A 24,353-nucleotide genomic window follows, 5' to 3' on the forward strand; every position below is an offset into this window, starting at 1 on the left:
CCCCTTCTGGTAGCCCTTCCTACTCATATAGCTATCAGAGGATATCTATGTGCTAGCTCAGTGACTGCTCCCCTTCTTAGGGTCTTTAAGTACCGGTCTCCTGGAGCCCTCACTTAGATAGTGCTGTCTCCCCTGCTAGGGTTGTAAATAGATAGCCCACTCTTTGTGGTCTGGGCAGCCTCATAGGAGGGTTTAGGCTAGCTGTGCGGGACTAGCTGTTTGATAGGTTGGTGATTGCTCCCCTTCTTAGGGTCCCTTTCTGGTAGCCTCCTTAGACAACTAAGTTGGTGACGTATTAAGCATGTGCCCTTTTATACTTTTGGGTAACCGCCTATGACATCACAGGCCACGTGGACCAATAGGATTGGTGTTGTTTTACAAGTGCTTCAGACACCGGTCATGCTGGCAGCATTCCCCAAAGTGTCCCCTAGAGGGGGACGTAGCGTCTCGTTCCCTCTCGGGGAACCATGGTTAAATGCGTAACCCGAGACGTAATTTGCCTCCATCATGCATTAAATAATTTAATGCACAGTTAGCCATAGATTACATAAATGAAAACAGAATTATTTTGTATTGTTCAAGTTAACAGTCAGTTTATTTATTTACTTATTAGTTTATTTAGTTTAACAAGAGATTGAAACGTCTGAAATGACATCAATAAATGAGCTGATTGGCATGTCACCATATTCTAATTTGTTGAGATAGTGAATTGGTGGGTTTTTGTTAAATGTTAGCCAAAATCATCACAATTAAAAGAACCAAAGACTTAAACTACTTCAGTCTGTGTGCATTGACTTTATTTAATACACGAGTTTCACAATTCGAGTTGAATTACTGAAATAAATGAACTTTTTCACAACATTCTAATTTATTGAGATGCACCTGTATACATAAAATATAAATACATAAACTGCTTTATATAAATATATAAACTGCTTAGTTCAATCTCAAGCAGATAATATATAATAAGATAAGATATAATACTGTTATGTTCGTTAATACAGAGCGTACCAGGACCTCATTACTTACATAAATCACGAGGAAATCAAATCACAAACGGACCCACAAAATAAACGAGTACGGTTTGCTTGTGGGTCCTTTTAGGGGAGTCTGAGATCACATGTTTGTTCACATATTCGAGCTGAACCGCTCTGAGAGTGTTTGCAGGGCTCAAACAAACTAGGTGTGAAAACACCCTTATACTACAAGAGGCCTTAAATTCAAATCCAAATGTGGATTTTCTATTGCTGTTGCAGTCTTCACTTCAGAAAATCTTCTCCAATACAATGCTATAATTAAATCATTGTGGATGACTTTTTGATTTAGGAATTTCTTATAAATGAAATAATAATAAACACAATGAAATAGAATGAAAATAATTAAAAGTAACAAATTCAAATATGTTACCAAAACATAAATGATATTCAGTAAAAGAAAAAAGGCATAAAACAATTTGCAATATGATAATGTAGTTTAAACTATGTAATGAATGTCACAATTCTGTAGATCTCTTCCTCTCTTGACCTGTTTATGGAATACGAACTCGCCCTTACAGGTTCTATATCTTGGGGACCACGACCTTCAAGGAGATGTTCTCTTCCAGGTGATACATCTTGCAAATTCATGTGACAGGTGGAGTGAGACCTGGGAGTGTTGTCAAAACTCTCCCTGCCCAGCTCTAATTTGTCTTTCTCAACCAGCTCAGTCATGCCTCTAGAAAATTCCTCCACATCACTGTGTAAGTCCATAATGACAGTGAAATCCACCTCAGCTTCCAGGCTTGAAGTGGAGCTGACAGTCATACTTGAACATTTCCTCTCGATGGCCAGGTAGGTGTCCTTCAAGCCAGTAAACTCACAATTATAGTCGTCCTCCAGGGCAGAGTGAGATTGCTGCTGTTGAGGAAAAAAAGGGGTAGCGTTTTTCTACATCACATAATGAAACAAACCGTAATGATGGAGATATGAAGAAATCATTTGTGTGATTTTGAGCAGTTGATCATCCTTCAGTAAAATGATCCAGTGTAATGATCCAGTAAAGACATCATATATGTTGATGCATTCTGTTCTCACAGCAGGCAAATATTATCATATAGTTTGCAGTAGGCATGTGTCAGTTTAAAATTGTTATATTGCGATAATTGCTGAAGATTGTGTCACGATAAACCAGTGCTGTATTACCACAGAACTTAAGTACACTGCTAAAAAATGGTTACTAAAAACTTCAATATTGTGTCCTTAATAAGTTTCATGAATTTTTCAAATAAAAAATAACCATAAACATTTAAATACAATAACACAATAGCTTTTTGCAAACATTTACATACTGTTTAACTTCCTGTCTTTTGCAGCACAAACTGGTGTCAGAAACAGAAAATTGTAATGCTTCTTTAGGTAACAATGGTAACTGCTGTATATTTGCTGTTCTATAAGTACCATCTACTGCCAGACAGCAATTTTGTTGACATATTTTTAACCAGTTAATGGAAAAGAAGCTAATGAGCATTCTAAAATAAATGTAAACAATTAAGATAATAAGGCATCTAGAATTATTCATGGTATTTAAATGCCCACGATAAGAATCCATTGCATGTTCATTACAGTAAAATAGGCTACCATATTACCAAATACCAAATATAATGTCTAGTTTGTAGAAAAAATAAATGAATTGACCAAAGAAAATTTGCATGCATGATTTTGAATTGGGACTTTTTAACGGTTACACAAACAACAACAACTACTGTCAGAAGTCATTCTAATTTTCTAATCATCCTGACCACTGATTGAGCAAGTACACTAAACTGTCACTTGGAACACCTAAAAAGTATTCGAAAGCACGCTTTTAATATTGTTATTTTTGGTGTTAAAAGAGCCTGAGTAGAAAATTAAGTATTTTTTTAAAAAACATGTAAGAACATGGAAACAGTGTGGAATGAGACACCTTAACATCATATTGTGGGTCTTCAAGAGTAGAAGCAGTGGACAGAGGCTCCTGCATAGGAAAAACAGAACAAGAAAGAAAGACAAGCAGTCTAAAGTTAGCTGTGTTATTGAAGCAACACACGAGGAAAGAAAGACATGCATTGCAACCTAAACACACACACATGCATTTAAATCAATTTGTAAGTGAATATAAAATTCTCTAGTTCTTAAAATGTGATTCTCCTTCAAGAGAACTCCACACTGCGTCCCCTAGGGACATCTGAGGACTTGCATGAGTTATCTGTTTGGGAGAGGAGCATGCGTGTTCAGTGTTAGAGGGCATTGAATATGTTCATTGCGAGAAATTTGCAATGAAAAAGCTCAGACAGATCGCCCATGTCATTATTCTCCAGGGATGCAAGACAGACATCTGCACCTTGCAGCTCTGGTCCCGATGTTGTTGAGGCACGCCGGAAGCTCCAATCGTGGCAATCGCAGGTGGAGCTTTTGGAGAAACTGGAGAAAGGTTTGGAGAACGAGAAATATTTCTGCTTCTTTTGTCAAAAGCCGCAGGATCTGGACATGGTCGTCCGGTTTGGCAGTTAGTAAGCTGCTGGCGTCATCCAGACGAGGACGTGGATGTAGTTGGTGATGACGAGGAAAGTGTGAGCACTGAGTCATCTCAGCACGCCAGCCCCACATGCAGGGAGATATTGGAGGTTATGGCCCGTGCTACTAAGAGACTGGAGTTGGTTGGGGGCATGAGAAACAGAAGCGTATGTGGCAGCAGGTTAGGCCGCGGGGGTTCTGCACACTATGGCTGTGTTGTCAGGCCCACCAGGCAGGCCTGCTGAAAGATCTAGATGAAGGTAAGGGGACAAACCCTGAGGCTATGGAGGAGCTGTACCACAGATCTCGATCTCCATGCTGCCAAGAAAACCGCTGCTGCCATCGGCCGGACGATGGCGCAATGGTGGCTACGGAGTGCCATCTGTGGTTAAATCTAGTGGACATTGGGAGAAAGGAGAAGAACCTTTTCCTTGATGCTCCACTCTCACCCTCTGGGCTTTTTGGCACATCCGTTGAGGCGTTGGTGGAAAAGTTTAGAGAGGCGAGGGTGCAGTCTGCAGACTTCAAGAGGTACATCCCTCATCGTTCTAGATCATCTCCCAAAACCTTTGAGGGGGCTGGTCCGTCTCAGTCCGAGGATCGCAGACAGGACCAGAAATCTAGAGTGGCCACTCATGCTCCTCCCCCTTCCAGGATTAGAGCACACAGGAGGTGTGATGCTAAAGAGAGTAAATGGGATCTCACGAAGTTGATAGAGAAGAGGCACGCTGATAGCAGGCACTCTGTTTCTAAGTCCCCTTATGGTGCTTTTCCACTGCATGGTATGGCTCGGTACGGCTCGGTACGGTTCACTTTTGGGGGTGTTTCCACTGGGTACAGTACCTGGTACCTGGTACTTTTTTTTAGTACCACTTCGGTTGGGGTTCCAAGTGAACCGTACCGTTACCAAAATGTGACGTGTAAACTCTGCTGATCACGGATTAGCCGGAGAGAATCGTCACTACCTGCATAACTGAACTTGCGACACAAACACAAAAGAACCGCTAGATTTAAATCAGCACAGCCAGCGAAGGATCGAACGCAACTGTTTTGAACGAGCACACCTTTTTTTTTAAGAACCAAAAAGTTTTGTTTTCTGTTGCGGAAGTACAGACGTTCCTCTCGTTGATAGCAGATGAGCGGATCCAGCGAGAGCTTAATGGGGCGACGCGAAATAAATTTTTTTTTTTAGGAGTCGTGGTAGTAGAGGCGGCGCAACTATAACGACATGTGAATAATCCCGCCCACTCTAAAGCAGTACTGAACTGCAGTGGAAACGCAAACCGTGCCGAGCCGAACGGTGCCGTGCCGTACTGAGCCGTACCAAGCCGAGTCGTACCACTCAGTGGAAAAGTGCCATTAGTGCTTAGTGCTTGCTGTGTGTCGGCCCTCTCTCTCATTGGCCTCCCCCCATCGCCGGTGTGTGTTTACCACTATTCTTGGTGGTCAGGCATGCACCAGGGCATGGTGTGGTTGGTATTTCGTAGCCCAAAATGTCCCCTAGTGGACGCAGTGTGGAGTTCTCATGAAGGGGAACGTTTTGGTGTTATGCATGTAACTACGATTCCCCGAGAGGGAACGAGACATGCCTTGTGCCTGCCTGTGTCATGTCTCCTTCAGACAAAGAAGTTGATGAAGTGTATTATCAGCATCCACTTATACTTCCGTGTGCCCTGCTAATGACGTCATGGGGTGTGTGGCCCAATGGTCATGCTGTGGGCATTCCCCAAAGTGTCCCCTAGGGGACGCAGTGTCTTGTTCCCTCTCGGGGAACCACAATTACATGCGTAACCCGAGAGGTTCTTGACTTATATTTTAGAGGATAAAAACGTCACAATCTCATTTAACATGCAGGGGTTCTTCACATCAGCAAGTGGGTTTTAAAAATAAACCAACTAGTTTTAAAAGAGATCAAATAATTCACACAGCAACTGATGGACAGGTCCCCTGTATTCTCGAAGTATTCTACGCCCTTGCTCATCATGCAGAATTCATTATTTAATGTGACAATCACCAAAAAGCTTCTGTTAAGGGTTGAATACTCAGGCTGGTTGCTGTTAGTGTTTCAAAAATGTTCAAAGGTACTATGTAATTTCACAAAATTTACTATGAAGAAATGGGCTATCGAAGTGGCCAAAACATTTAACCACCAGACAATTATAAACCTATTTATTAAATAGTTTTAATATAAATAGATATTTTTTGTGTAGTCGACTGCATATTAAACAGAAAACTACTCATTAATGGTTAGATTATAGGCTTCTCTAACCCCTCTCTTCATGGGCAAGCAAACAGTATGATTTACACAGTAAACACAAGTAAGTTTCAATTATAAAAAGGAAAACAATGAATGTGTGAATCAATCTTAAGTTCATGCAATACTTGTTTGTCCAGTGACTGAATTTTTTTTAAATGTCATGTTGATTACCAGAAGGTTCTTTTTGATGACTTCAAGAGTTGGGTCTTTGCTGAAAATGTGACTATTGCGCAGAAAGAGACCTGATTCTCTTGCTTTCTTTGTTTTGACTGGAGGTGTTGGAGGGGGATTTTTTTGGTTAACTGTCTGTCTGGAGAAGTGAAGTTCAGAAATTCTCTCATCAGTATGCAGAAGATCTCTGTGGACTATTCTGTTGGTGTGTTTTGTAGTGTCTTCATTCCATATACCCCTTTCTTTTGGTGAACTCTCAAGACTCTTTATCGCTTGATGCTCTGAGCACACACAGATGTCCTTGACAGCTAAAGATAATTCCTGACTTGTATTTCCTTTCACTAGACTTGTGGTGCAGTTTGCATGGAAATACCTAGTGTCCCTGCTCTCGAACTTACAGGGGTCAAAGTGTCTCACAAAAGATTCATTCATACTGTATCTTTTAAAATTTATTTTCATTAGTTCAGAGTCTTGTCCAATATCTAGGTCATCTTTGTAGCCTTGGCTCCTCACTCTCTCAGGTTTTAATGGAACAATTCTTGTTATATCTGTTTTTACATGTCCAGTAACACTCTGGCTAGTTTTTTTCAGTATGGCCAGTTGGATTTCTGCAGATTCTTCCAGTTCAAAATTGCTTATCTTCTTTTCAAGACCCAAATCTAGTGTTTCTTTCTTCTTTGCTTTTCCAGATTTCGCTTCATTCTCGCTATTATCAATCATGATGACTTTCATGACTTCAAATCTGATATCAGTCTTGACACTTTTCTGCTCATCTTTGCCAGGGCCACTGAATGAATCTTGGTTTTCTTGTTTGCCTTCAGTGTTCATAATCTTCTCTTCGTTGGATAGCTGCTCTTGACATTCTACAAATTTTCTTGCATCATCAGACTTTCCTGAATCATGCAAACTTTCATGCATCTTTCTTGCTCCCTGATTGGGAATCTGCAAGTCTTTTCCCATTACTCTGTCAAACTCTTTATTTTCTTTAAGCGGTGTTGCAGCATATGTATTTGTGGCTGGCTGATTTAGCTTTTCAGCCATGGATGATGTCCATGTGTCTGTTGTTGTGCTGAAATTTTCAGGATGACAGATCACAATCTCCTTTATAAGTTCAGTATTGTTGTCCTCATCAGACTCTACACTATCGTGTGTGATGTTTGAACCTTTGGCTTCTGTCTCATACACGAAGTCCCTTGACTTCCCCAAGTTTAAGCTTTGAGGTATTTTTTCCCTTCTGACTTTACATTGAGAACTCTCCGCCATGATGTCTGTAGTGGTAATCTTGCTGTTAGGCTGAGACTCAGCAAGTGGTGTAGGCTCTTTTTTTGATATTTCATGAGACAATTTAGATTTAATCTTAGTTGTGGCATCTTCCCCTGTGATGATATTTTCCTTAGATTCACCTGACTTGTCCATTAGTGTTATTTTTGAGGATGCAAAAGTCTTCATGTGCAATTGTGTTTCATCACTGTCCTCTCTAATTAGGTCAATGTGTGTCATCTTGGTAATTTGCTGTTGTTTTTCTGTCTCCTCCTTTCGAAGGGGATCAATGACCAGAGAAGGTGGAGGTGTACTAGCTTTGTACTCTCCCTTCTCCTCCATTTCATAGTCAAGCAACACCCGTTCTTCAGAGCCCTATTTAATCATATAAATTAAAATTGTTAGTTCTTTAACTTGTCATCAAACCAGTAACCATTAGTGAATTTTAAATGTCTTCTGGATGAAGCCCTCCACCGAGAGGCTGTTGTCAGGATCCCCTACCCCTGCACCAACAGCCTCCTGATAGATGGCCAGCTCCAAGAAAAAGAAAAAAAGAGGATAAACAAAAATTAATTTATATTATGAACATTTAAAGAGCAATTTAAGATGTTGAAAATAATGAAAAAGAAATAGCAATACAAGTAAAATGATTATAAATAATGGGATTTAACACAGAATATAAACAAACATGAAAGCAGGAATCAGCATAATGAAAACACAGCAGCAATAATGACTTGGGCAACCATTAAATACAATAGCACAACAAAATGCAACATAGTGGAGAACTGAATATAAAACATTACAAATTAGAATGTTAAAGCAACATGGCATACATGTCAAATTCATTATATCTGGTAAAACAAAAATCTGTATCAGCAAACAACAATTAGTTTGGCAATAAACACTACACCCACACCACATAATACTTTCTCTTTTTACCTTTACTAGACTAGTCAATGCAAAATTGCTCCAAAAAGTGTAACAACTGAACTGACACTAAGGATTTTCCTTGTCAGTTGAGGGAATTGACATTGCACACAATCAATACAGCATGATCCACATATACATGATGACTGCAATCAAACAAGAAAGTAGAGACTAAACCAAGTATCAGCACATGTATTAATATTCTGTCCTAATGCAGTATTTCCATACTCACTGCTTTCTTCTCTGGAGAGCCGCCTGGGGACGTCCCTGACAGACGTTTTTCCCGGTTCATCAGTTTACTGTTGGGCTCCCTCAGGGCCCTCTTCAGCTCATTGATGCTGGCTTGGTGCTTCAAGAGAACATCATCTGATTTGTCTAGAAACTACAGAGAGTACCAGAGAAAGAACAGCAATGATCAGGAAAACATCTAGTAGGATTTTAAACATTTATATTTTCATCCATATATTATGAGACTTCTCTTCTATTCCTTAAAATTGTATAGTAATGTTTAAGATGTGAGTATAGACTGAATAAATACTCTATAACCTAGATACATACGATTATATAGATAATTGTGATATTATTTCATCAGAATGAAATACCATGCCAACCATATCCACGTACCATGGTTTTTACATGATATTCCAAGGTACTTACAGGCATACAACCATGGTATGTATCCAAAAACTGATTTGGTGTCATGTTCATTGAAGCTTGGTATATCATATAACTATTTGATATTTTGTTAGTAATGTACTTTACTGCAGAATGTATGGGTTCTTCTTTGGAAAATTTGACATTAACTGACACAAAAAAGTATAAGAGTGGGTGATATAACTAACATTCTATATCATAGAATGTTACAAAGCCAACATACTGATCCTCTTTTTAAATGTATTATTATGTAATTTGCTTGATTATCTATTTAAACATCATAGTGATTAAGTTGTTCTGCATTGATTGTGGTATGAATGTGAGTGACAGCTAAAATTATTAGTTTTTTTTGGGAGAGATGTGTTATAACTTTTATAAAAAGAAATCAAGACATGTGGATGAGCTCTTTTGACTAAGGACTATTTTTGACTATTTTGTCTGTTCTGGAAGATCACATCAATTATGTCAGATTAGTTCTCAATCACCTCTAAATCAAACCAACTGTTAAAGCCAAGAAGTGTGAGTTTCACATTACAACCACTACTTTCCTAGAATATGCCATTAGCCCTGCATCGACTTCACTATCCTGAGCTGTCTCTACCCTTCATTGTTGAAGTGGATGGCTTCAACGTTGACATAAAAGCAGTCGTCTTACAACATCATGGTAACCCAGCTAAGATGTACTTGTGTGCATTCTAATCCCACAAATTGAATCCTGCCAAACAGAATTATGATCACCACACCACCACCACCATTATTATTTATATAGTGCTTTTTACAATGCAGATTGTGTCAAAGCAGCGTTACAGTATTAAACGGGGAAATAGTGTGTCGAATTATGATGTGAGTAACTGGGAACTCCTTGCCATTAAGTCAGCCCTGAAAGAGAGAACACCCTCACTGTCTTAATCGCCCATCACAACTTGAAATACCTTAAGACAGCAATACCACAAGCTTGCTGGTCTCTCTTCTTCTCCTGATTCAACGTCTCATTTACCAATGACCTGTCTTAAAGGGGTCATCGGATGTCCATTTTCCACAAGTTGATATGATTCTTTAGGGTCTTAATGAAAAGTCTATAACATATTTTGGTTAAAATTTCTCAATGGTGGTGTAAAAGAACACTTTTTGTTTTAGATTTTCGGCGTTTTCGCCTTTTATTTGATAGGACAGTAGTTAGACAGGAAATGAAGTTGGAGAGAGAGAGAGAGAGCAGGGACAGGATCAGGAAAGGTTCCCAAGCCTGGACTCGAACACGGGACCTGAAGTGCAACGGCGCTACATGTTGACGTGCTGCCCACTACGCTATCAGCGCCGACAAACAACACTCTTTTTACCTTGTCAAAATAAGCTCTGGGGCCTCATGTATAAAACTTTACGTAGATTTCATCCTAAATGTGTGCATACGCACAAAAGCTAGATTTCACATACGTACAAAAGTTTTCAGATTTATAAAGCCATGCGTATGCCAGAACCTGCACAAAATTCTCTTTGTAATACCCAGTCAAGGGAAGATTGTGCGTACATGAATCTTCACACCGTCTCCTCCCCGAAATAGCCATTTATTGAGCTTACAACACCTAGTTTTAATATGCATAACGTCATCTGCATATAATTTCCATGCATATTCCATCCATGTTACAACATGTTTAACGCAGTTAAGGGTAGGAATACGTTAGGAAAATATGAGATACGGACTATAAATGCGTTTTGAGACATCACTATTCTAATTTATGCAATTTGCCTAAAAGGCAAACATATATTTTAGAATGTTTATAGCCTATATTTTTATGGAAAGAGATAGGCCTTATTTTTTTGCAGTGTAATTAGCTGTCTGACTCACCGTGTCAATAACAAAACATTTGGAAAATAAAACGTGCATATCTTACAGTTTCCTTCAAATTCTATGTTTTAAATATGGTGTTTGTCACAATATTGGGAAGAGCACGAAAGGAGTTATCATTAGGCTACTGTCTGTGCGCGACACCTGTGAACAGAGGTTCTACTGTCATCAGACCAATGGACTGTTTGATCAACGAGTGCATCCTTATGTCTGTCGTTACCGCCTATGTTCCAAAGCCATCAAACAAAGTCAAGTTTACAAAAATGATCATTATTATTCACGCAACAGTTTTGCTATTTAGAACATAATTTAAAGCGGAATTGTCATACGTCAAGCAATCCTCGCTGTGATTAAAACATTAAATCACATACCACAGGAAAATTGTTCGAAAGCAGCATCCATTGCAAATATTTCTGTTTAAATTCATATAAAAATTTTGTAATTTCTGGATAATAATTTCATGAAATGTCAGTGCTTAACTTCATTATTCAGAATGCCATATTTAATCTAAACGTGTATGTCAAATGTAAAAGACTTTAAAATCATTTTGTTTACTTCCTTATTTCGCTCCCTCCAGTAAAAGAGTGCGTACGCACGGTCTAGAGCAGAGGTGCCCAAACTCAGTCCTGGAGGGCCGGTGTCCTGCAGAGTTTAGCTACAACTTGCCTTAACACACCTGCTGGGAAGGTTCTAGTATGCCTAGTAAGAGCTTGATTAGCTGGTTCAGGTGTGTCTAATTGGGGTTGGAGCTAAACTCTGCAGGACACCGGCCCTCCAGGACCGAGTTTGGACACCCCTGGTCTAGAGTGTCTGTACGGTGCGCACATATTTACGCCTAGTTTATTTTTTATAAATCCCGATATGTGCGTGGAAAATTATGTACGCACAAAATGGGTATGGAAATGACCCTAAGTTAAGAGACCCTAAAATAAAGTGTTACCTTAAGTTCTACTTCTGTAGTTATTTTGGTGAAAGTAACTCAAAAGTAATACAGGAGTCATGTAATGCATTACAATTCTGAGACAGTAATATTGTAAGGTAAGGAATTACTTTTAAATAACAGTAACAAGTAATCTATAATGTATTACAGTTTGGAAGTAACTTGCACAACACTGCCCATGTCTACGGTGGCCGAGAAAGCTCAACACGCTGCAAATTAAAAAAAAAAACACATGCAAATTAAGAAAATATCTTCATCAATTTGACAACATGTGCTGCAAATACTCACAACACAACCAAATACAGAAACATGCTGCAAATACTCACAAAACAAACAAATAAAGAAATGCACTGCAAATGCTCACAACACAACCCTGCAGCCCAAGAATGGTTGCCCACTGAAGCTAAGCTGGGTTGAGCCTGGTCAGTACATGGATGGGAGACCTCCTGCGAAAACTAGGTTGCTGCTGGAAGAGGTGTTAGGGAGGCCAGCAGGGGGTGCTCCCCCTGTGGTCTGTATGGGTCCTAACGCCCCAGTGTAGTGACGGGGACACTATACTGACAAAAAGCACCGTCTTTCAGATGAGACATTAAACCGAGGTCCTAACTCTCTGTAGTCATTAAAAATCCCCAAATTCGCCCATTGGCCTCTGACCATCATGGCCTCTTAACCATCCCCATATCTGCTGATTGGCTTCATCACTCTGTCTCCTCTCCACCAATAAGCTAGTGTGTGGTGGGTGTTCTGGCGCACTATGGCTGCCGTCGCATCATCCAGGTGGATGCTGCACAGCGGTGGTTGAGAAGATTCCTCCTTTCTATGTAAAGCGCTTTGAGTGCCCAGAAAAGCGCTATATAAATGTAAGGAATTATTATTATTATTATTATTATCAGCAAAAATCTATTCCGGATTTTTCCAAGTTGTGTCCATTGCTGGAGCAACTGAGAAGGGTCCGCTGTCATTATACAGTATGAGAGCAGCCTCTAGTGGCAAAATCACTGACACCTCATGCTGTTTTTTTTTTATATGTGAGACGTGAGCTGCACAGAATGGCACACTTTAGATGAGGATTTAAAACAGACAACAAAATTATGTGTATACAGTACACTACAGTACATGTCTCCACATAATTTTAAATTCATTAATTTGTTAACTAGATGCTGCATTAGTGGAGAGCAGCAGTATGTTTGCCGTCAAGCCTCGGATGATGCTAAAATTAGTAGTACCTGAAGCAGTTAAAACAAATGTGACAAAACTACATGCAAATGTTTTTTTTACGACCCAACTATTACCATCTATTTGCATTAGCTTATTTCCAGTTGGACACTTTTACACATTCGTTATTTAGCAAAGTTGAAGCATAGTGATGTGAGAAAGCAAATTGTTATGTTCATGCAGCCGACACAAACAAATCAAACTCATCTAGAACTTCAAAATAATCTAGGCCACTTTTTGTTCATTCTTGAAGTTAACGTTTGCCTGATTGGTAATTAAATAAACTTCAATTGAATGCAACATTTGTATGACTGCAATATTTTGTTATTTTGATTAGATAATCAAGTATTCTAAAATAGATGGAAATAAAGAAAATAAATTGTATAAATACAATACACATACCCTAGTAAAAATGTAATATATTTAAAATACATTTATTTCATACTAAGTATAGTTAAAATCTATTAACATATTTACTGACAGATAACTCAAGACTTACTGATATAAAAATTATAATTAAACTTTATTTGGCGTACTACTTGTGCACAATGCACATTTCTTAATATTAAGTCTAAAATGTTTTAATGTCACATTTGATGAGAATTGTATGATCTTTGAATAATATCGGTCTTTAAATGCTAAATATTTAAAGTGTACCCGTAGTGTACTTGCAATAGTTTCACTTTAGCACAATCAAATACACTAAGTATATCTTTCATTGTACTTCAGCACTACTTCCGCACAATTAAAGTGCATTAAGTACAAAATTAGTTGTTCCAATTTAGCAGACTTTAAGTATACCAAGTATTTAGTATACTAAAAGTACAATTGCAGGGCATTTTATTAAGTACATAAATATGAAAATGTATTTGTAGTAAAAGGAATTTGTAAAAGTTAGCCACAGTTACACTGTAACACAGTTACAGTAAATGTGTATTTTGTCAGCTTATTTAGGTTAATAATATATATATATAAAAAAGCATAAACAAAAATATCACCTTTCAAAGCAAAACATTGATAAGCATGTTCCAGCCACATTCATCACTTTGCGGTTCCCTTAAACATTTCCAATGTGGTCTGTGCATATTTGCAGCACATTTCTGTATTTGTTTGTGTTGTGAGCATTTGCAGTGCATTTCTGTATTTGTTTGTTTTGTGAGTATTTGCAGCATGTTTCTGTATTTGAAGAGCATTTGTTTGTGTTGTGAGTATTTGCAGCACATTTCTGTTTTTGGTTGTGTTGTGAGTATTTGCAGCACGTGTTGTCAAATTGATGAAGATGCTTTCTTAATTTGCGTGTGTTTTTTTTTCATTTGCAGCGTGTTGAGCTTTCTCGGCCACCGTAGACATGGGCAGTGTTGTGCAAGTTACTTCCAAACTGTAATACATTATAGATTACTTGTTACTGTTATTGAAAAGTAATTCCTTACCTTACAATATTACTGTCTCAGAATTGTAATGCGTTACATGACTCCTGTATTACTTTTGAGTTACATTCACCAAAATAACTACAGAAGTAGAACTTATAGTAACACTTTATTTTAGGGTCTCTTAACTAGTTGACTTGATTGCACAGATACGATTTAAACTGAACTGAGCTGGATGATGGCATCACTGCATTCAATGATGAACTGCCTTTAACTGAAAAATGAGTGTTTACTATTGTCACTTTGCATTATTGACACTATTTTCCTAAAAAAACTGTACAGTTGCTTTGACACAATCTGTATTGTTAAAAGCGTTACATAAATAAAGGTGACTTGACTTGACTTATTGGCATGCATATTACTAGAATATTAGCCATTAATTAGTCAGTAATTAAGCACATATTAATGCCTTACTCTACATGACCTTATTCTACATCCCTAATCCTACCCAATACCTAAATTTAACAACTACCTTACTTACTATTAATAAGCAGCAAATTAGGAATTTATTGAGGGAAAATTCGTACTGCAGAGCATTTTACATCCAGTAGAGGTATGGTGTAGCATAATGACTGTGGGCTATCCAGGCTACTAACAATATAGCTTATAATTGGCAAAGTGAAGACTCAAGAAAATACAAGAAAGGATGACAGCCAGAATCACAAACGATCCAAGTCTGTTACAAGTATGGTAGAGGTAAAGTGATTATCTGACAATATCTGTGAATAGCTTGGGCCTATTCATATTAGACACAACAGGACTATATGTAAACTAACTCTAATGCCATGACAAGATGCGCATAGGTCCATCTCACGCATGTAGGCTACAGTCTTCTGCCATCTTCACCCATTAGCCGCTTTTCCACTGGCCAGTGCGAGCCAGGGCTTACAGCGAGCCGGGCGGGGCTAATAGCCTCGGACCTTGAGCACAGAGGCCGAAATCATGCCGCGTTTCCACAGTCGGGCCAGTAGCCTCGCGGCACTATACAACGCCACAAAATACAAAGATCCACCAGCGAGAGGGAGATTAATGAAACAAATATATCAGAAGCTGTTGTTTAGTCTTTATTTACAAACTTGGACACCACACGCGGCTATTGACTGACCACGAACAGAAAATAGAACTTACTTGCGGCATTTTTGATTCGCTAATGCCTCGCGGTCTTGCTGTTTTTTTTTTCTTTGAACAATTACATTTTGGGCTAAAAGTGTGTTGTAACGCATGCGTGCATTACTGAACATGTACCTAGTAAAATATTACTGAAAATTGATTAGTAATGCCTTACACTACTGGGTTACAGCAAAATGTAATCAGTTACTGTAATGCATTACTTTTGTAACGCATTACTCCCAACACTGGACATGGGTACGTCTTCCAACATGGTTGTTTGAGAAATAAAAAGCCATTCACTGCATCAGTTAGGGTTAAAAGAATTGTTGCCAAACATACAACATGCCAGAAACATATTAATCACTGCAATAATGATACAATCTTAAAATCTTTTGTATTTGTTTATTTAAATACAGACAGTGACTTTTTTTTGGCCAGACAGTGTATTATGGTCTATATAGTGGTAGTATTGGATGCCTTGAGAGTGAGAATAGCTTGATTCTTGTTTTGACTTGTTTGAGACACAGCCCTATCTGTAGCCAAGCAAATGTGTCTTCCACTGTATCACTATAAATTATACAGCACACCTTTTCTGGTTTATTCATTTCTGTTGCAGATTACTGTCATACTACCCTAGTAAAAAAGTAATATAGTTAAAATACATTTATGTCATACTTGGTATAGTTCAATTTTATTAACATATAAAAATTATAGCTAAACTTCATTTGGAGTACTACTTGTGCACAATGCACGTTTCTTAATATTAAGCCTAAAATGTGTTTTAATGTCACTATTGATGAGGATTGTATGATCTTTGAATAATATCGGTTGTTAAATGCAAGATATTTAAAGTGTACCTAAAGTATGCTTGTAATAGTTCCACTTTAGCACAATCAAAAATACTTAAGTATATATTTAGTTGGACTTCAGCATTATTTCCCTACAATTAAAGTACAAAATTAGTTGTTCCAATTTAGCAGTCTTTAAGTATACCAGTTTAGTATACCAAAAATACAATTGCAGGGTATTTTTATTAAGTACATAAATGCGTAATGTAATGTACATACTGTACGTATTTGTAGTATACTTAGCATAAAATAAATGTATTTCAAACACATTTTAGTATATTTATTTTTCACTAGGGTAACCAGCTCTAGACAAAAACATGTTCAACAGAAGAACTTTAAGGAAGAGATACCTCCTGCTTGTGTAGAGGGGTTGACTCCTTCTTCAAGTGTAGATGACAGGTAGATGAAAGCAGCAGAGATGGAGGAATAAACAGGATCAAGGTTGATGTTAGTTACAGACAAGGTCAGGAGAGTAAGAAACACAAGAGCAAGGCCTTCTACAAGAGCAAGAACAGATCAGGATTAAACAGGATCAGATAGGAAAAAAGTTTTTTTTTTGGGAAGATTTCAGTTAGATGTAGATATGGGACATCAACTGTATGCAGACACTATACACAACAACTTTTAGTCCAGGGAAGTAACAGCACAAACTTTATCTGGAGATGTTGGACTAGTTGGAGAAGAATAAAATGCCCCAAAACTAGAGCAGGGGTCAGCAACTTGGCATGGGTGTAATCATTGGCATTTGAGAAACAGAGATAAAAAGGTATATTACATTTGGATGGATTTCCTTGCACATGCATACTGATCTACATTTTAAGATAATGCTTTCTCATTGGTACATAACCTGTACAGAAATAGCAGTTAAACACTAAGTGTGAGAATTAAACTGTTAACTAAAGAAAAATTGTAGTGCTCCAAATAGGAAAAAATGTATCCTTTTACTGCAGGTGCATAGAGCCAAAGGAATACTAGAATACGAACAAGAAGGTAGCCACACACTGAATCCAATACAGACTGAAAAAGTCTAGCAAAACATTTTTTTTATTTAATAAATTGCATCATGCAAAAAGTGCAGAGTGCGTGCATGTGAGTTAAAAACAAGTAGACAAGTGCTCGTGTCCACTTGTTTTAACTGACATGCACTTTTACACACCCGGAGCAGTGGGCAGCCATTTTTGCTGCGGCGCCCAGGGAGCAGTTGGGGGTTCGGTGCCTTGCTCAAGGCTCCCACCTCAGTTGTGGTATTGAAGGTGGAATAGAACGCTGTACATTCACTCCCCCCACCAACAATCCCTGCCGGTCCCGAGACTCGAACCTGTGACCTTTGGGTTACAAGACCGACTCTCTAAACATTAGGCCACGACTGCCACCAATAGTGTTGCCTTTTAGTGAATTTTACAGTTTTTAAGCTAAAATATATGTGCACATTGTAGAAAAGCACATGCTTAATCACCATTATAATTATATAGGGGTTAATGGAATTTTTTCCCCAGGGGTCTCGGGCCCCAAAAAGTTTGAGAACCCCTGGTTTAGTCGACTAATCTAGGGTTTTTCAAACATGCACTGGAAGCCCTCAGCATTGCACATGTTGTATGCCTCCCTTAAGCCAGGCATACACTATGCGAGTTTGGACACTCTGGAAGTTGTGAGTCCTTGCAAACATTATAAGTCAGTTAATATGACAATTGTGTCAAAGCACAATTGTGTACATGGTTCGACTATACTGCATGCCAAGTTGGTGACAATTTTCAGAAGCTCAAGAGGTGAACCCAATATAAGTGGCACTGAGTGGCTATATACTTTAGAATCTTTCCACTGAATAACAGCAACCAAAACAAACAAACAGCTGTTCAGAGAACCTAACTGTCTGGTAAATGCACAAAGCACACAAGGCAGAGTGGCTGCAGGTGTGGCAGGGTGGGTGTATCCTCCCCAGCTGCCGACTCACTCAGGGTGAAAGCTGAGAGAGTTATATCAATGGCTCTGAACTGTTTTAAGAACACTTTAGGCACATACTATGGTCTGCTCTTGGTTTAAAGGGTTAGTTCACCCAAAAATTAAAATTAGCCCATATATTACTCACCCTCAAGTCATCCTAGGTTTATATGACTTTCTTCTTTCAGATGAATCCAGTCGGAGTTATATAAAAAAAATTCTTTGATCTTTCAAGCTGTTTAATGCCACTTTAAAGCGGGTGTTGCATGAAGCAGTCCAAAATAAGTTAAATAAAAAGCGAATCGATGCGTTTTTGTTAGAAAAATATCCATATTCAAAACGTAATAATCACTTTAATGTCGCTTGTGCCAACAGTTGTACATGGAAGCAGCTCCGGGCGGATGACGTATGAGGTCAGCTTTGCGCATGCACCGCTCAGAAGTGACGAACGCGGAAGCGCAGGGGAGAGATCAAAACAAAACAATGGTCACTTAGAAGTACAAAACGAGGATTTGTAAATAAGATTTGTTTTCCTTGGTTAAAATTAGGAAACTTTGCTTCCTTTGCTCCTGTTAACAACATTGGTTTTCACGAGACTCACCAGCGCATGCGCAACACTGAACTCATACGTCATCAGCCTGGAGCTGCTTCTGTGTACAACTGTTGGCACAAGCTACACTAAAGTGATTATTACGGTTTTGAATATGGATATTTTTCTGACAAATATGCATCGATTTGCTACAGGAGGCCTTTCTTCACCCCCCCGAGCCATGTGAGACACTTTTTTAAAAATAGATTGGCGCTTTCTATTTAACTTCTTTTGGACTGATGCATGCAACACCCGCTGAGTGGCATTAAACAGCTTGAAAGATCAAAGACTATTTTTAATATAACTCTGACTGGATTCATCTGAAAGAAGAAAGACATATACACCTAGGATGATTTGAGGGTGAGTAATTTATGGGCTAATTTTCATTTTTGGGTGAACTAACCTTTTAAGGACAGCTTTACAGACATGCCAAAAACCATGCAAGTCTCGCTAACTGAAATAGCATGCATATTGCTTGACTCGCTTAATGGTAGCAAGTGTGAGTAAGAGCTCTGTTTTGAAAGAGAGTTGTCTCGCGCCACATAAAAACTTTTTAAAAACAGATAATTTCTCCCAACCGATTGGTTATCCACTTTATTATAAAAAGCTGATACAGCAACCATGTACACTTTGAGCGTAGAGGGGGTATAGCTGTCACCCAAACGTTCCTGTAAGAAGGACAAAACTACTGGGATCGGGCAGCTTACAAAATCCTCATCCCTAGAGCTGCACCAATTCACAAAGACTTTCCATTTGGGAGTTTTACGTCTAGTAGACACGCTTCAGAAATCATTCTCAGCACTTGCAATGGAAGTGAAACTGATGCTGGCAGGCTCTGTTGAGCGGCCAGACTTGCAGATTCCATACGTTTGGGTTGGCCATGACAAAATTAGTCCTTTGCTTGAGAGAGGAAACCCCTTTTCAGGAGAATGGGCAATGGGGAACCTGACAGCATCTCCAGCAGTTCAGCAGAAACTGAGTGTTCTCTGAAAGCTCTATAGTGGGAGCGACTTCCCTTCTTTGAACATCGCGAGCGAGTTCATGATAGGTTGTGTACAGATGGATAAGATGGGCTCGCATGATGACAGATTTGAGACTCACATTCAGAAAGAGAACACACATTTCTTTGGAGATGGCTTTTAAGTTGACTGTGAGCCCTTAAGCACCACAGCTGGTTGATAAGCAGATCTCTGTGGCTGCATAGCACATCCTCTGATTGGGCCATAAGCAGCCAGTTATCCCAATAATTCACAACATGTACTCTACTCAAACAAACATTTGGGAATTTGAGCTTGAACCTTAGACATCACCACGACATTGAAGCAGGGTAGGTCTGTTTTCTTAGAAGGGCAAAAAGTGCCGGCATAAACAGCAGGTAGTGTAAGCAACTGTCAATGAGTTGTACTGTAATGCCAAAGGGTGAGATGAAGGAGAATGATTCTTGAGGAAATATCACTCAGCGCCGCTTATATAGGGAGATTTTCCACCCCCTTTTTGTGCACTTGAGCACCACTGGCCACTGCAATGCAATGGTGTTATTTCGAGAAGAAAGGTATTTCCCATAGCGTCAGCTAGCTGTACTCAACATCGAGAGACCATCTCGAAAGGGAACCCTGGGCTAGTCTACTAATCTCGCACATCCCTACCTAAAGGGATAGTTCACCAAACAATTTAAATGAACTTTAATTTTTGGGTTAACTATTCCTTTAATAACGCGTGGCCTCCTGAAATCACCTGTTCACTATGATCTCAAGCAAAATGCTGATTTGAATTAAAAGGGAAATGTATAATGTATATAAAACCATAGACACTGATGCTTTAAAATACCTCCTGCGTATTAAGGCCCAGATATGCTTCCTCCTTTAGCTGGGAAATGTTTAATGGAAGAAATGAATTATAGCATTGTTTAACTCTTTCCCCGCCAGCGTGTTTTAAAAATGTTGCCAGCCACCGCCAGCATTTTTTATGATTTTCACAAAATTTTCATAGCCCCCAGAATAGTTTGTTGTATGAATACTGTATATGAACATGCAATACATCAAAATAAAGAACAGACCCTCTACTGTTAAACAAAAACATCTGTTTTTATTCTAGCTTCAAGCATTCAAACACTTGAATGTAGGTAGGTTTCATAAAAAAAGCTACATTTTGAGCAAAAAGCTGGGAAAATCTAATTTTTATCAAATACTACATCTGAATCATATTCAGTACAATGATCAAAGCAAATATGCAGTAGATCGCTTTCATCAACATCCCCAAAACTTGCACAGTCCTTTTCCACTTCCTGGATCTCCACAGAGTGCTGTAACATTAGGCAGTTTTCATTTATATGCGGTTTAGTGTTGATAATTGTATTACTTTTCATAGGCATATGCTTACATATGAGATCGCTCGTTTCTGCATCTTCTTCATCTGTGTTTTTGATCGAGTGATTCTAGACTCATTCAGGAGATGCGTAATAGCGCCCCTGAGTGTATAACATTGAGAACTTTTCCGTGTTTGGCAGGGAATCGTTGTCTCATGAATAATGTAAAATTCAGTGTTTGGCGGGGAAAGAGTTAATGTGTTCTAAAAAAGTAATTCAAAAGAGACAGCATTAGAGAGAGAAAACAGCAGATGTATGTCACAGTTGGTTGCAGGCAAGGATAATTCAAGCATGGGTCTAAGAAAGGTGCTTCCCTTATCGTCAGCAAGTTATACACAACGTCGAGAGACCATCACGAAAGGGAACCCTGGGCTAGTTGACTAGTCTCGCACATCCCTACTTAAAGGGATAGTTCACCAAAACATGAAAATTAACTTTCATTTTTGGGTGAAGTACCCCTTTAATAACATTTGGCAGTGTTTTACAAAGAAAATGTTTGTTCAGAAAAGTACAATTCCTCAAAAATAGACATGTTCACACCATGGTACATCTGGAGCCTTGTACTTGGAATCCAAAACCACAACAACAACAATAATAATAATACTATATAGCTGAACATAATTATAGTGATAATAGTATTAGTATTTATAGTATTTATTTTGCATTTTTAAATAAAATAAACAGAATAATAAATAGAGTGTGAAGTGTGATATTATATTCTATTATATTTTGAAGTAAAAAGTGAGTATTAAATAAAAATACATTTTTATTGAATAATTATTTATAGTACAATTAAAAATTCAATGCTAATATTTACTTTTTTATTTTTATTATTTTTTTTAAATCAGCAAGCTTTTATTTTGGTGGGTTTGTAAGTATATGAAACTGGCAGTGCATAGCCAAGATTTATGCTTTCAGTTTGATTGGAAATTTTACAGTACAGTACAGTATTACAGTTAGACGATCTAAATCTTTGATTGTGGATCACTTGTCAGCCATGTCAGTACACAAATTAGCGATCTTAACTATTTACACTAGGGCTGCCTATTAAAATAGGAGATGCAGTAGAATTTGTTACATTTCTTCTGAATATGTGATTTCTCATTAAATAGTATCTTATTACCTTAATGTCCTTTTTTCTTGTAGGTGTCATAACAGTCTCTTCACTGTTGCTATGCTCTTGATCCTGTTCCTGGTCTTGATCCAGACTGAGGTCGGCATCAGCTTCATCTCCAGAAAGAAACTGTGGCTGCTCACTCTCACTCTTCTGAGACAGACCATCATGAATTTCACCCAGTGTGGATACCGGTTGATAAAATTCTATTTGACACACAATAGAAGAATGTTCAGGGCTTTACTTAGAACTGATACAGTCTATCCATGCAATGGAATTTTTTTTTTATTTGAGACAAGCAATTACAAAAAAATAAAAATAAAAATAAACCTTTCATTACAAAAGAAACCCTATTTCTTCTGGGTTTCCAGTAAAAATATCAACAAAATAATGTGTTGGTTTCTTAATGGTTTCTTAATATATGTTACGTAATAAATAAAATATACAATATATAATACATTATATTGTGTAATATTATATACTGTGCGCAATTTTCTATCCTGACCTGTTACAGGGAAATCCAACTCATTGTTTCTAAGAGTCATCCTCAAAAGAACTGGGCACTGGTAAAATACTCACTACAATATAATGAATTATATTTTATATGTTGCTTTCAAAAATTTTTATTTAATCATAATACAAATATGTTTCTATATAAATATATAACACAAAGTTATTTCTGAATGGCCATGAAATGAAAAAGGTGCTCTTTGCAGCCACTAAATAATTGCCCTAAACCAATGCATTAAATCTAATCTTATATTCTTAATATACATTGTTATTACAAATTATTTGATCTTACATCAGATGTACAAATAGTATAATTCAGGAATATATACACAAAACGTTCTTAACTACTTAAAATGTTTATTATTTTTCAAATGTTTTAGAGAACCACAGGCAAAGAAGATAGCAACCTTCAAAACTCCTTTCCACACATTGAAATGCAAAAGTTCCACTTTAATGTAAGAGGGTTTCAGTGGACAACTTAAACAGCCTTTTGAAAGGACAAATCTTTGCATGCATATTTGCATTACATAAAATGGAGCACTTCCTCTTCTGCGTGTGACACAACGATGTATATAAATCTACCTATGAAGGTATACATTGAATGGATGGGTGATAGTTTAGCATTTCAGAATCATGCATTTAGCACAATGTCAAGGTTAATCTTGAAGTAGTTTGTAAAGTTAATAATACTTAAGTAAAAACCTCAAAGACAACGTTCAGGGGTTCAACTATGTTCAATGTTTAACTATGACATAAGTTACGTCACTACCAAAAGAGTTCAACGGATTTTGCGACTATATTTGTCTAATGATGCTTTTGAGAAACTCATCTCAGACTAGGGTTAAAAGGTGGACCATATTGGACAGTGAGTACTTCCAAAAAAAAAAGAGTTCTGAAGGAAGGATGTACAGTTCCCCTTCGGGAACTTACGCTGCATCGAGAAACGCTTTGGGAATTCCCCTGTGTTCCCACGCTCTGAAACGGGTGTAATCCGTCCAAGGTAATCCCGGGTGACGTCACTGGCAGAGATGACGTAGCGACTACGAAGTATAAAAGCATGTGCGGTGGAGACAGCGGCAGCTTCTGTTGTTCAGTAAGTGCTCTGTGTGTGTCACGTCATATTTATTGTACATCCTGTTGCAAACTTATAATGGCAAAGTCTGACAAGAGTTCTGAGTCTGACAAGCAGTGTTTCAGGGTGTGTGTTCCTCCCTGCCCTCGTTTCATCACGGGTGGGGATACACACAGTTTGTGCATTGCTTGTTTGGGAGTGGACCATGCTCTATTCATATAGACCGTATTCACACTGATAGCTGTCATACACACAGTAGCACATGCTGATGTGCGGTCATACAGATGGTAATCAAGCAGATACAGCCACATTCCCCACAAAACACACACAGATACATGAAAAATGTTGAAGAAGAAAAAAAATAAATTATTTGTGCAAAAACGGTTTCTTCCGCCCCGGGAGAGGGCTCGGCCCTTATGTTGTCTTCCTCTGAGGAGGGGGATGACGCGAGTGCCGAACGAGACAAGTCTGTGGTTTGCCACCACAGTCTGTCTTGTTTGAGGGGCTGTTGGCGGTAGTGACTAGAGCGTGGCCAAGTTAAATATCGATTGGCCATCAGAAAAAGAGCAGCAGGAGCATCCTA

General features: G+C 38.3%; 1 protein-coding gene across 1 annotated transcript in view; it reads right to left on the reverse strand.

Annotated features, from left to right (window-relative positions):
• Nucleotides 1–22,733, reverse strand: part of LOC107562241 (uncharacterized) — a 63,031-nt gene extending 40,298 nt beyond the window's left edge. Inside the window, exons 1-7 of the mRNA XM_016246847.1 lie at nt 22,694–22,733; nt 22,198–22,394; nt 16,533–16,562; nt 8,378–8,527; nt 5,959–7,593; nt 2,941–2,991; nt 1,554–1,895 (exon numbers count right to left, since the gene is read on the reverse strand). Of these exons, the coding sequence (XP_016102333.1) occupies nt 1,554–1,895; nt 2,941–2,991; nt 5,959–7,593; nt 8,378–8,527; nt 16,533–16,562; nt 22,198–22,394; nt 22,694–22,733 (2,445 nt within the window). The remainder of the gene's footprint in view (nt 1–1,553; nt 1,896–2,940; nt 2,992–5,958; nt 7,594–8,377; nt 8,528–16,532; nt 16,563–22,197; nt 22,395–22,693) is intronic.
• Between the last annotated feature and the right edge of the window lie 1,620 nt (nt 22,734–24,353).

The sequence above is a fragment of the Sinocyclocheilus grahami genome, unplaced genomic scaffold (genome assembly GCF_001515645.1).
Source record: "Sinocyclocheilus grahami isolate Dianchi unplaced genomic scaffold, SAMN03320097.WGS_v1.1 scaffold814.1, whole genome shotgun sequence".
NCBI lineage: Eukaryota > Metazoa > Chordata > Actinopteri > Cypriniformes > Cyprinidae > Sinocyclocheilus > Sinocyclocheilus grahami.